This window comes from Glycine soja, chromosome 5, assembly GCF_004193775.1.
Source record: "Glycine soja cultivar W05 chromosome 5, ASM419377v2, whole genome shotgun sequence".
In the NCBI taxonomy this organism is placed as follows: Eukaryota; Viridiplantae; Streptophyta; class Magnoliopsida; order Fabales; family Fabaceae; genus Glycine; species Glycine soja.
The window spans coordinates 7,511,400-7,524,025 of record NC_041006.1 but is presented as its reverse complement, the minus strand read 5'-3'; the positions used below and the strand labels follow the sequence as shown (position 1 = coordinate 7,524,025).

At 41.0% G+C, this 12,626-nt stretch overlaps 1 protein-coding gene across 1 annotated transcript; it reads right to left on the bottom strand.

The window, feature by feature from the left end:
• Positions 1–11,208: 11,208 nt before the first annotated feature.
• Positions 11,209–12,411, bottom strand: LOC114411090. Its single transcript, XM_028374854.1, has 2 exons — positions 11,767–12,411; positions 11,209–11,685 (listed from the first exon to the last, which is right to left on the bottom strand). The coding sequence occupies exons 1-2, from the start codon at positions 12,409–12,411 to the stop codon at positions 11,209–11,211; spliced, it is 1,122 nt and encodes a 373-aa protein (XP_028230655.1).
• Positions 12,412–12,626: the final 215 nt, after the last annotated feature.

Here is a 12,626-nt window from a genome sequence, read left to right as displayed (position 1 = left end):
CATAGATATGTCATGACTTGATTTTGCAAATCATTTCCTATCAAATCAAAGATTACATGCGTGATCATGGATCAATAGGACTTATTTTGGGAATGGTTTTTAGGTGGGGAATTTGGCTTTGAGTGTTTTTGTCTTTTCCTCTTCTGTTTTTGTTTAGTGCGTGGTGAGAAAGTCGCTAGCGCACAGGATTTTGTCGGCAATCAAAGGGAGAGGACCACTTTAGGTCGTGGTTTCCTTTTTCTTGTTCACTTGGTGACAATTTTGTATTGTTCAGATATTGTCTGGTCCAAAGACCTTTCTGGATGTTTCTTCTGTTTTCTTCCGATCCATGATCGGGAATTTTCTTTCCTTTTTTGCTTTCTCCCACTCTTTGATTGGGAATTTTCTTTCTTTTTTGCTTTCTCCCACTCTTTTGATTGGGAATTTTCCTTTTTTTTGTTGTTTTCCGAGGGCAAGGATTGACATTCTCACCCTGGGTCAAGGTTTATGATAAGTTGGGATTTTGGCTCAAGGCTTGTAGAACGGCTGGTCATGATATATGTCAAGGTTTGGCCAGCGGTTCGGGGATAAAGGGGATGTCCTACATTATTTCCATGATACACATGCAACAATGATAATTAGGAAATTTTATGCAAAACTGGTCATGCATGCACCCCTGTGGACACTCAAGCATCAAGTTTTTATGGTCATGTGACACTAGGGCTCAAGATTCATTTTCCCTATTTTAAGTCAACCCAGTGTTTCCAAAATATGTTCTTTTATCAAATCATGGGTTCATCCGAGTCCATTTTGGGCATTCGGGAAAATTTTCACAGCATTCACCCTTCAGGTGTATACACATTTTTTCAAAAAATGGTTAAGATCAGTAAAATCTTTTAAAGAAAAGTTGGAAATTATCTCTTTTCACAAGCATGTTGTTTTTTAGCTAGACAACTTTTTATTTTTTTATTTTATTTTTATTTTAGTTTTTTATTTTCTTTTTTTCTTCCTTCTTTTTCTTTTCTTGCTCGCTCTTTTTGCTCTCTTTTTTTTCCATGAGGTATTTTGCTACCTAAATACACGTATATTTTTGTGAGCTATTTTGCTATATACATGCGTGTCCAAGGTATCTTGCTACCTAAACGTACATATATATGTTTTGTGAGATATTTTTGCTATATACATGCATATCCAAGGTATCTTGCTACCTAAACATACATATATATTTTGTGAATTATTTTTGCTACATACATGCATATCCAAGGTATCTTTCTACCTAAACATACATATATATATTTTGTGAAGTATTTTTTGCTACATACATGCATATCCAAGGTATCTTTCTACCTAAACATACATATATATATATATATATATATATATATATATATATATATATTTTGTGAAGTATATTTTTTTTTTTTTACATACATGCATATCTAAGGTATCTTTCTACCTAAACATACATATATATATTTTGTGAAGTATTTTTTTTTGTTTACATACATGCATATCTAAGGTATTTTCACTACCTAAACATACATATATATATTTTGTGAGGTATGACTACCTTCCGAGCTTGTGCTTGTTTTATTTAAATTCCTAGGATCATGAGCAACTAGGTGTGTCCTGCTATGACTTGAGAAACAAAAGTGATCAAATAACAAGCAGAGATTTAAAAGGTACTAGGTTTCCTCCTAGTAGCGCTTCTTTAACGTCTTGAGCTGGACGCCTTATGACTTGTCGGTCACGGACCTAGTACTTTGCTTACCTTTGGCTTTGGACTTGGTCGCCTATTGGTCGGCCATGTGCCGTAGGCAACGCTCTAACCTTTTTGTGGATGAGCTGAGATGAACTCTAGAGGTGGTGGCGGTGCGTTTGTTACCCGTTGCAGGCCATCCCCAGGCTGCTGGGGTGTTTCGCCCTGCGCCTGCCTGGGGGCGCAGTACTTCTTGATGAAAGCTCGATTAGTAGGGGGCCTGATGACCTTGCTAGGGGCAACAGGCACCCCGTAGAACCGACAAAGGCCCGTAATCAGAGCTGGCAACTCCAAGACCCTGTAGGACTTCTCCGGGTCCACAGGGTGTCTTGCAGGCGTGATCCCTACAGACAATAGATGACATCAGAAATCAGTTGAGAGATGTGCCTACTTACCTATGTCACGATGGCATGAACTTGCTAGGGGGACGGGCACCCTGTAGGACTGACAAAGGCCCATAATCAGAGCTGGAAGCCCCAGGGCCCTGTTGGACTTCTTCGGGTCCACTGAGTGTCTTGCGGGCGCGATCCCTGCAAACAATAGATGACATCAGAAATCAGTTTAGCCACATGCATACTTACCTATGTCGGAACGACGCAGACCAACTGATACTTCCACAGGGGGAGATCGACATTGCGGTCGTTGGGCAGAATGTTGCTAAGTAGCAACGTCATCTATATCTGTGTAAGAGTGGTCATGTTGGTGTGCATGATCCACACTCGTCTCTTTGCTGCGGCACGGGTGAAATCTTGCCCCGGTATGTATAGTAGCTGCGTGATAGCCTCCCTCTCTGGTTGTGCTCGCACAGTTGGTCGCCCTCCAATATCAGGGGGTGGCCCAGGAACTAATAAAAGGAAACTACTGGCCCCTTAACCGGGAGCGCAAGTCTCGGTTAAGCATCTAAGGGCAAAGGACCCTAAATTCTCTTAAGGTGTGGATATGGAACACACTGAAAATGAGGATGCGTAGCCCTCTAAAGGCGAGGGTACTAGTACCCAAGGGTCCGCCCTTATGAGAAAGCAAGAGATTGACTCATTGAGAGGGCCGGTCATTCCAAATTCAAAAGATTGGACATTAGATGTAGGAAATCTATGTAGTTAACATGAATTTTAGGGATGCAGATGCATGCAACCTTTGTCGTGAAATTTGGTAAATGCGGACTTTATATGAAACAATGCAATGTAATGGAAAGTTGTACAATGTTCATGACATTCTTTCCCTATTTTGTGATTTTGATTTTGATTTTTTTTTTTTGGAAAACACAGATTGACTGTCCTTTTGAAAGAGGCGATAATTCATGCAACCTTATCCTATCTTTGCAAATCTCTCCGGGAACTCCCTCAGAGTGTTTGTTCTGTTTGATTTAGTCACTTGACCATTTTGGAGTGACGGCAATGGAGCCGTTTGACGTTTAATCAATCCATTGAAATTCCAGGGTTTGTCCCCCCCCCCCCCCTTTTTTTGTTTAAAAAAACATCGACGGGTGAGAACTTTTGATCTGCCCCTATGTTCACTTGAGGCTCATGCACGATGCCCCTCATTGCCCCAGTGTAGGGCTTTGAGGTACCAATCGATGTCTTTTGTCATGACCTTGTAGCAGGGAACCTATTAGGTGGGAACTTCTAATTTGCCTCTAGGTTTGCTTGAGGTTCATGCACGGTGCCCTTCATTGCCCCAGTGTAAGGCTTTGAGGTAACCATCGTTGTCTTGTTTTCACAACCTCGTAGTGGGGAAGAACGAAAGAAGCAGAATATTCTTGCAAAAAGAATTTTCCAAGGACGAGCAATAGTTGAAGGATTTTTTTCAGTTGATGGATTAAGTCAAATGACTCCTATGTAGAAGCAAGATGTTTTGATGTTTTGATGATGCCAAAGGATCAAGTGCTTCTAAGACAAGAATCCAAGAATCCAAGAAAATCAAGATATATGATCAAGTTGATCTCTAGAATCTTAGGAAGAAGTTTCCAAAGCAAAAGGTTTGGCCAAAGAATACTATCTAAATCATTTTAAATTGAGATTTACTCTCTGGTAATCCATTACCAGCAGCTGAAAATGTTTATCACAGTCACTAGAAATTTGAATTCAAAATTTATAATGTGTAATTGATTACGCATGGATAGTAATTGATTACTAGCAGTTTATTGAACGTTTTAATTCAAATTTTAAAGCCTGTAATCGATTACACAAGTCTTGTAATCGATTACCAGAAGGGATTTTCAAAAAATAATTTCCAAGAGTCACATCTATTCAAATGTTTTATGAATGGCCATCAAAGGTGACTTGGAAACACGAATTTAAAGAGAGTTTTCATTGCCCAAAAAGTTTTATCCTCTCAAAAGATTAAGAGTTTTTCTGAACCGAAATGTTTTATCCTCTCAAGAAGATTCCTTGGTCAACCACTTGCATATTCAATAAGGAATTTTGATTGATCTTCATTGTACAATCTATCTCTTTTAAGAGAGATTTCTTATTCTCTTCTTCTTATTTTTGAAAAGGGATTAAGAGACCGTGGGTCTCTTGTTGTAGAGGATTCCTGAACACAAGGGAAGGGTTGTCCCTGTGTGGTTCAGACTTTGTAAAAGGAGTTTTACAAAGAGAGTGGAAAATCTCAAGTGGGTTGCTTGAGGACTGGACGTAGACACGGGAAGTGGCCAAACCAGTATAAATCAAGTTTGCATTCCTCTCTTCCCTTAAACTTCTTTTAGATTTTCAAACGTGTTTGGCAGTAGTGAAGCAATGATGTAACACGATCCATCTTTTGCCCCAATTTTTGCAAGATGGTTACTTCCATACTTCAACTTGACTCGATGAACCTTTTCATAAAAGCATGAGCTTGGTTCAACCCCATAACCCAGGGAATGGCAATTTTGATCGCCAATACTTCAACAACATTTCATAGGGATGAAAGACTCGGGAATACGCATGCTATGCATGGAAAATGTAATTATGAGATTGAGATGCCCGAAGAGACATCCATTCTTAGTTAACCACGCATTAGGTACCATGCTCAATCATTTTGTTTTGTTGTTTGTGTTTTTTTTTTATTTTAGAAATGGGTTTATGATCCCAACATGGTTGGCTCATGGTACCTAACACATGCAACTAAGAATGCATCATGAATTTTCATGCTTCCCTTTTTTTTGTTTTTGTTTTGTAGAGGAAAACACAAGGATCATGTATGAGCAAACATGTAGAACAAAAAGTATGTTGAATGCATATGCATGATGATGCAATGACTCATGCAAAATGTGAGGCTGGAATGTGATAACGGACAAATGCAGCAACGATATGTTCATATGATGCTGAAGAGATGTTTATGCGATGCATGATATGAATGCATTTACGGACACGAGAGCCCGGAAAATCATATCTCCTTACTTGTGCATTTGGGAGCGCAGTGCCCCATGTGTGCAATTAAGAAGACGATATGGATCTTTCGACTTCCCACGACAAAAGACGAGACCCACATACAACGCATGTGTGATGGCATGATGCAGATGCGCAAAAGTGCAACAGGGGGATTTACACAGCATGGCAATATCCTCAAATAATCATACAACAAAGGCATACATGACATTTAGGTTATATGCATGACAATGTTTAAAAGGCATGCAGCGTGTTCGCTTCGTGCCCCTATTTTAGGGACCTATAGGATAATATCTAGGGGTCTCTAATAACTACTCCCAACGATCCATATCTCACATGGCTGTTTTCTAGAGGTATCATCACTCAAGATAATAATATTGTGGTGGTATGGAATACCAGCGACAACACATTATAAAGAGAGAAAGCTCTAGACGAGGTTTCACTATTATCAAGCAAGTCGAAGACCTAGCATGACCATAGATTCACCTCCACTCCTTAAATTCCCATGGACCCGGGTATAGGGCCCTTTTTTTACTCAAACCCGTGGGTGCTTAGAATGCAGTGTAAAAATGTGGAAGAGACAGCATTTATTATATTTACACAATTCAAAAAATGCACACACAAAGTTTCACAATTCCACAATTTCCTAAAATAGGCCTAATTCACAAAAACAGTCCCCAATGGAGTCGCCAACTGTAACAACCTACCCTTTTGCGGGCGAGCGAGGCGAGGCTCACGGGTGCGTCTTCCAAAGGAGGAAAATGTGTGGAGTCGCCACCAATGTTTATTTGTGGAAAATGTCAGAAAAACCGAAGGAAATCGGTCATGAAGAATATTCCAGATTCGGGAGTTGTATTTACGCTTGAGGAAGGTATTAGCACCTCTCACGTTTGTCCCAAAGGACAACAGCCTTAAATTAGAATTGTGTGAAATTGTGTACCTAAACTTTTATTTCTTTTTTATTTTTGAGGTCGACAAAAGCGAGGTTCTTGCTCCTACGTACCCTCCATCGAAGAGGAAATTAGACCTACGTAGTTCTTTCTAAAGGGTGAATCAAGCGATTCTTTTTACTTGGACAGTGGTCATTTTAAGGCGTTGGACCTTAAAATGATCCATTTTACTTGATGAGAAAAAATGAGGTATCGAACCTTAAAATCCTTTTTTAGTGATTTTTTGCGGACAAGCTTGACTTTGCGAGTTGATTTTAGCCTTAGTTTCACTTTAGTTATTAGTCAATTCAATTAAGAAAGAGAAATCCCAAAGAGAAACGTCCGATTGATTTTTTTTGGTTTATTTTACTAAAAGATATTTTTTTGATTATTTTATTAATATTTTTCAGGATATTTTGATTATTTTATTATTATTTTACCTTTTTTGGTTTAACCGTGGTTACAACGAGAACGATCGGTTAGATTTTGTTTTAACAGTGATTAAACGAGATTACAACACAAATGATCGGTTGAAATTCCTTTTATCATTTATTAGGTGAGAAAATGACTTAAATAAACGGTTAAAGCACGTTAAAAACGGAATAAAAGAAAACTGAAAGTAAGCGAAATTAAAGTGAAAGTACACAAAACAAGAAATGAATTGAAAGTCACGGATTCGAAAACTTACCCATTGAAGAACGAAGAATGAACGAAGAACGGATGAAGAACGGTGAAGAACGACGAAGAACGATGAAGAATTTCCACAGAATCGCTTACGGAAGCGTTACGAAAGCACTTCGACTCGATTTTTCTTCACGAAAACATGTTTTTTGCCCAAAATAGCCGAAATGCATAGCCAAGGGGTCTTGAACATTTTGAAACAGCTCCCCCCCTCCCTTATTTATAGGAAAAAAAGGAGGTGCTTGCCGCCCAGAGACTTAATGAAGAAGATTTCTAAGCGCACCCGAATTACTAAGTTCACCCCCTTTTCGTATTTTACGGACAAGTTACGGAAGCCTTACCGAAGTGTTTCGGATTTGATTTTCATCTATTTTATCTTCCCTTTTCACCAATGTTAAGTGGAATATGCTTACCCAAGGTTTTCAGAAATTTTACGGAAGCATTAAGGAAGCCCCGGAAGCCATTTTTCAAAAACGTGGAGGAGCTTGCCGCCCAGTTGCTTCCTCCTTAAGCAACCCAACTTCCAAAATGTTCCAGAAGGGCCTAGACTCAAATTTCTATTTACACCCCTATCTTGATAAGTCCACCCCCCCTTCTTTGCTGATTCTTTTTCTGTAACGTTACGGAACCTTACGGATTACATAACGATACTTGGTTTCTTTCTGTAATGTCACGAAACTTTACGGATTACGCAACCACCCCCTCTTCGGCTTCTGGAATGTTACGGAACTTTACGGATTGCGCAATAATGTTTCCTTTCGACTCCCGACATGTCGTGGAACTTCACGGATTGCTTAACGATGGGTATCAAGTTCCTCGAAGCGGTCAAGCGAAGGTTACATGCCATCAAACAATGGTCCCCGGACGAAATTAGGTTATGACACCAGTGGATGCCCCAGAAACTAACTGATGGCATCCCTGTCGAAGGGAATCCACTGGCCCCTCACCCAGGAGTGCATGTCTCTAACTCCTTCCTCGGTAGGCCAGGCATTAGCATAAAACTCCATAACTATCTCAGGATCAAACTTAGCCATGGGTGATACGAGCTGAGCCTATTGCCTCCGGACTATCTCATCTTGGAACTCAACATACTCTTTGTCCTTCAGCTGGACTCGCCTCTCTCTGAGGAATGACTAGCCTTTGATGACCTCAAACCGTTGTTGGTGCTTCGTACTCCGGAACCTATGTCCATCAAAGTCCACATCCACCTGCGAGGCTGCACTGGAACCCTCTCCAGTTGCATCCTTCCCGGACCTCTTGGCTGGGAGCTTTCTCGAAGCCATCTCCTGCGAGGACACAATTGTAAAGTTAGTTTACAAGAAAAACCAATGTATCACAATAAAGGCCAATCAAACTAAAATGGTGCACACTTGCACACTTCTTTCTAACAATGCGAACATCAACGTGTACTTGGAAAAAGACTTACACGTTGATGCGTGGGCTATTTATACATTTGTATACATGCATATACGTATATTTTGGTGAAAGGCATTTTATGACATACACCTACATTTTTTAAAAGAATTTTATGCTACATATCCACATACATATGCACACATTTCTTTGCATTTTCATGATACATATTCATAGACACATACGTTTTGTAAGGCATTTTCATGATTCATATACATACATTTTGCAAGGCATTTTTTTGCTACCTATCTAACATATACATATTGGCAACGTATTTGCTACCTATCTACTCCATTTTGAGTGGCATTTTTTTTGCTATATGTCCACATTTTATTCACATATATGTACATACACTTGAGAGGCAACTTCATGCTATATATTCACACATATTCACATTCATTTGAAGAGAAATTTCATGTTATATATTCATATTTTGAGAAGCATCTTCGTGTTATATTCAACATATATACACATTTTGCAAAGCACCTGGCTACCTATTCAACATATGTACACTTCATTTGAAAGGTATTTTTCTCTTGCTACCTATTCTATATATATATATGTGTGTGTGTGTGTGTGTGTGTGTGTGTGTGTGTGTGTGTGTGTGTGTGTGTGTGTGTGTGTGTGTGTGTGCATTGTGAAAAACATTTTCACACCATCTAAGTGCAAAATATTCACCATGATGCAGCCCAAACCAAGTGCTGGTCTAAAGGGAAACCTCACCAACATGCTCTCATTTTCATGCATTCTCTCATTCAAAACCAAAAAGCTGGGGTTCCTAGGCCTAAGTCACATTTTGGCAGTTTATTCTAGCTCCTACAAATTGTCCACACACTCAAAATGGCAGTCACATGTGTACAAATTCGTTCCACAAGTTAAGTTTCACAAAACCACACGAAAATGCCATTGAGGCATTTCACCGAACACTTGGTGGGCATATGTTTAGACATGAAAAGTGGGGAATGGGGGCAATGTGACATGCTCATTCATCTCAGAATCAAAGATAGGCCTATGGCCATCCCCTACAACCCCCCAATTCAACAAATCAAAGCATGAATTCATCATGAATTGCTTCACGAATTTTGCCAAACATAGATAATTAGAGCACTAAAGTACATCAATGGAGAGCATAAGAATCAAGGGACAATGCACTTACTTGTAAGGAGTGAACCAAAACGTGAAAAGGAAAGCAAAAACTCAACAATGGAGCCTTGGGGCTGCTAGAACCAAACCTTCCCCGTAGCTGCTGCATTTTTTTGAATGTCGGGGAAGATTTAGGGGTAAAGAAAAATTCACCCCACCCTTTCTTAAGCTTTCTGGTGCAGACATGCTTGCCCAGGTGAGCCAACTCGCCCAGGTGAGCCAGCTCGCCCAGGCGAGCTAACCTCCCTTTTTTTTTGCAAAATTTCTTTTCAAATATTTAAATATCCCCTTGTTATGCTTGTATATTTTCTTAATTCCCAGGATTGCAAATAAACTAGGCATATTCAAATATAACTTAAGAAAATAAACGAATGAATAAAAAGCAAAATTTTAAAGGTATTAGGCTGCCTCCTAGTAGCGCTTCTTTAACGTCTTGAGCCGGACGCGGGATGATGGTTGATTGATCGTGGGCCTAGCACTGGCTCGTACTTGCCCCTAAGCTTTGAATAAAGGAAATGGCATCACGTAGTAAAATGTGAAACAACACCACAAAATACTGATATCACCTTTCGCTTACCTTTGTCTTGATTTTGGTGTGACCATGGTCACTACTCAAAACGAACCTTCATTTATCCCCCAATTCGCAGGATGACAAGATGCAAAATGCATGCATGCTTATGATTAGGCAGTTTAAGTGCAACAAATAAACAAGTGTTATTATGTTCAATTTTACTTAAACGCTTAACGGCACCCCATAGATTGAGCCAAAAGGCTCCGGATTTAAGATCGAGAGTGTGCACTCTAAACAAATAAAAGACACAGCACAAGAAGTTGAAATGCAAATCATCAATCCAATGTTTATTAATGTTGTGATCATGGTTTACAAGGGATTGGGAGACTTTGGGGATCCCAATGAGTCTTTGGGGAACAAATATGCATTGACTCCTCTAGCTGCCCCAAGTACTAAGCATAACATCGTTTAATGATATCGGAATTCACGGGCGAAGGAAATTCTTCATCGTCCATGCTAGCAAGCACCAATGCTCCTCCCGAAAATTCTTTCTTTACGACAAAAGGTCCTTCATAATTTGGAGCCCATTTTCCCCTATGGTCCTTTTGAGCGTGGGATACTTTCTTCAAGACAAGATCCCCTTCATTGAACTTGCGTGGGTGTAACTTCTTGTCGAAAGCGTTCTTCACCCATCTTTGATATAATCGCCCATGGCTCATGGTGGCCAATCTCTTACCTTCTATAAGATTCAGTTGATCAAAGCGTGCTTGGGCCCATTCTGACTCTTTCTACCCTGACTCGACCAGAATTCTCAAAGAGGGGACCTCTACTTCAAATGGCAACATAGCCTCCATCTCGTACACCAAAGAAAACGGAGTTGCCCTAGTTGATGTGCGTACTGAGGTTTGATAACCATGCAGCGCAAAAAGGAGCATCTCATGCCAATCTTTGTATGACACGGTCATTTTCTGAATGATCTTCTTGATGTTCTTGTTTGCAGCCTCAACTGCCCCATTCATCCTGGGCCTATGAGGCATAATTGTGATGTTGGATCTTGAAATCCTCTCACATTTCTTTTATCATTTTCTTGTTCAGATTGGTGGCATTGTCAGTGATAATCTTCCTAGGCAACCCGTACCAGCAAATTATCTCTTTCTTGATGAACCTAACCACCACGCTCCTTGTCACACTGGCATATGAAGCCGCTTCAACCCATTTGGTGAAGTAGTCAATGGTGACCAAGATGAAGTGATGTCCATTTAAAGCCTTGGGCTCAATAGCTCCAATCACATTTATTCCCCACATAGAGAAAGGCCATGGCGTTGCTAATACGTTCAAAGGCATGGGTGGAGGATTTACATTATCCGCGAATGCCTGACACTTGTGGCATTTTCTCATATGGATACAACAGTTGTTTTCCATGGTGAGCTAGTAATATCCCGCCCTTAGAATCTTCCGGGCCATGGCATGTCCATTGGCGTGTGTCCCGAAGGATCCCTCATGCACCTCTACGAGCATTTGCTCAGCCTCCCTAGCATCCACACATCGGAGCAGTACCATATAATGGTTTCTCTTATACAATATGCCTCCGCTTAGGAAGAAACTGGCTGCTAACCTTCTCAATGTCCACCTGTCATTGTCGGAAGCCCCCTGTGGGTACTCCTTGTCTTCGATGTATCGCTTGATGTCAAAGTACCAAGGTTTACCATTTTGCTCTTCTTCTATTACGCAACAATGTGCGGGCTTGCCGCGACATCTGAACTCAATGTACGGCAAGTCCCTATGCGGGGTCAGCTGAAACATGGATGCCAAAGTGGCAAGTGCATCGGCCATTTGATTCTCCTCCCTAGGAATGTGATGGAAGGAAATGTCGGCGAAGAACTCTCTCAGCTTCTTGATGTAGGCCTGGTAGGGTATCAACTTATGATCCCTAGTCTCCCATTCTCCTCTCAATTGGTGAATCACCAAGGCTGAGTCTCCATATACTTTGAGCAGCTTGACCTTGAAGTTGATTGCTGCTTGGATCCCAAAGGCGTATTCCTCATACTCAGCCATGTTATTCGTGCAGTCAAAGCCTAACCTAGCCGTGAAGGGTATGCATTGATTTTCAGGGGTAAGCAACACCGCCCCTACTCCATGGCCCAGTGCGTTGGATGCACCGTTGAACCACACTATCCATTTGTTCCTATCTTCATCCTCCACCTCCTCCTCGAACAAGGTCATGATGTCCTCATCTGGGAACTTCAGATGCATAGGCTGGTAATCATTAATGGGTTGTTGAGCTAGGTAATCCGCCAAGGCGCTTCCCTTTATCGCCTTTTGGGTGACATAAACAATGTCAAACTTTGACAGCAGAACCTGCCACTGGGCGATCCGTCCGGTGAGAGCGGGCTTTTCGAAAATGTACTTGACTGGGTCCATCTTGGATACCAACCAGGTGGTATGGCTTAGCATGTACTGTCTTAGACGATGGGCTGCCCACACCAAGGCACAGCATGTCCTTTCAACCAGAGAGTAATTCATCTCACATGCGGTGAACTTCTTGCTCAAATAGTAGACGGCTTGTTCCCTCTTTTCGGACTCGCCATGCTGCCCCAGCATACACCCCATTGAGTCATCCAACACAGCCATGTATAGGATAAGGGGTCTCCTGGGCACCGGTGGCATAAGCATATGGGGACTCATAAGTCATTGCTTGATCCTTCCGAATGCTACTTGACAGATGATATTCCACTGGACAGACTGGTTCTTGCGCAGAAACTTGAAGAAAGGCTCACAAGTGGCGGTGAGCTGCAATATGAACCTCGCTATATAATTCAGGTGTCCCAAGAAACCTTGGACTTGCT

Bases quoted from the DNA above. Each gene is read 5' to 3' on its own strand.
- LOC114411090 (XM_028374854.1), bottom strand. From the start codon at position 12,411: ATGGCTGTGTTGGATGACTCAATGGGGTGTATGCTGGGGCAGCATGGC. The intron at 11,686-11,766 runs GTATATGGAGAC...ATACCCTACCAG, and splicing joins TCAAGGTCAAGCTGCTCAAA to GCCTACATCAAGAAGCTGAG.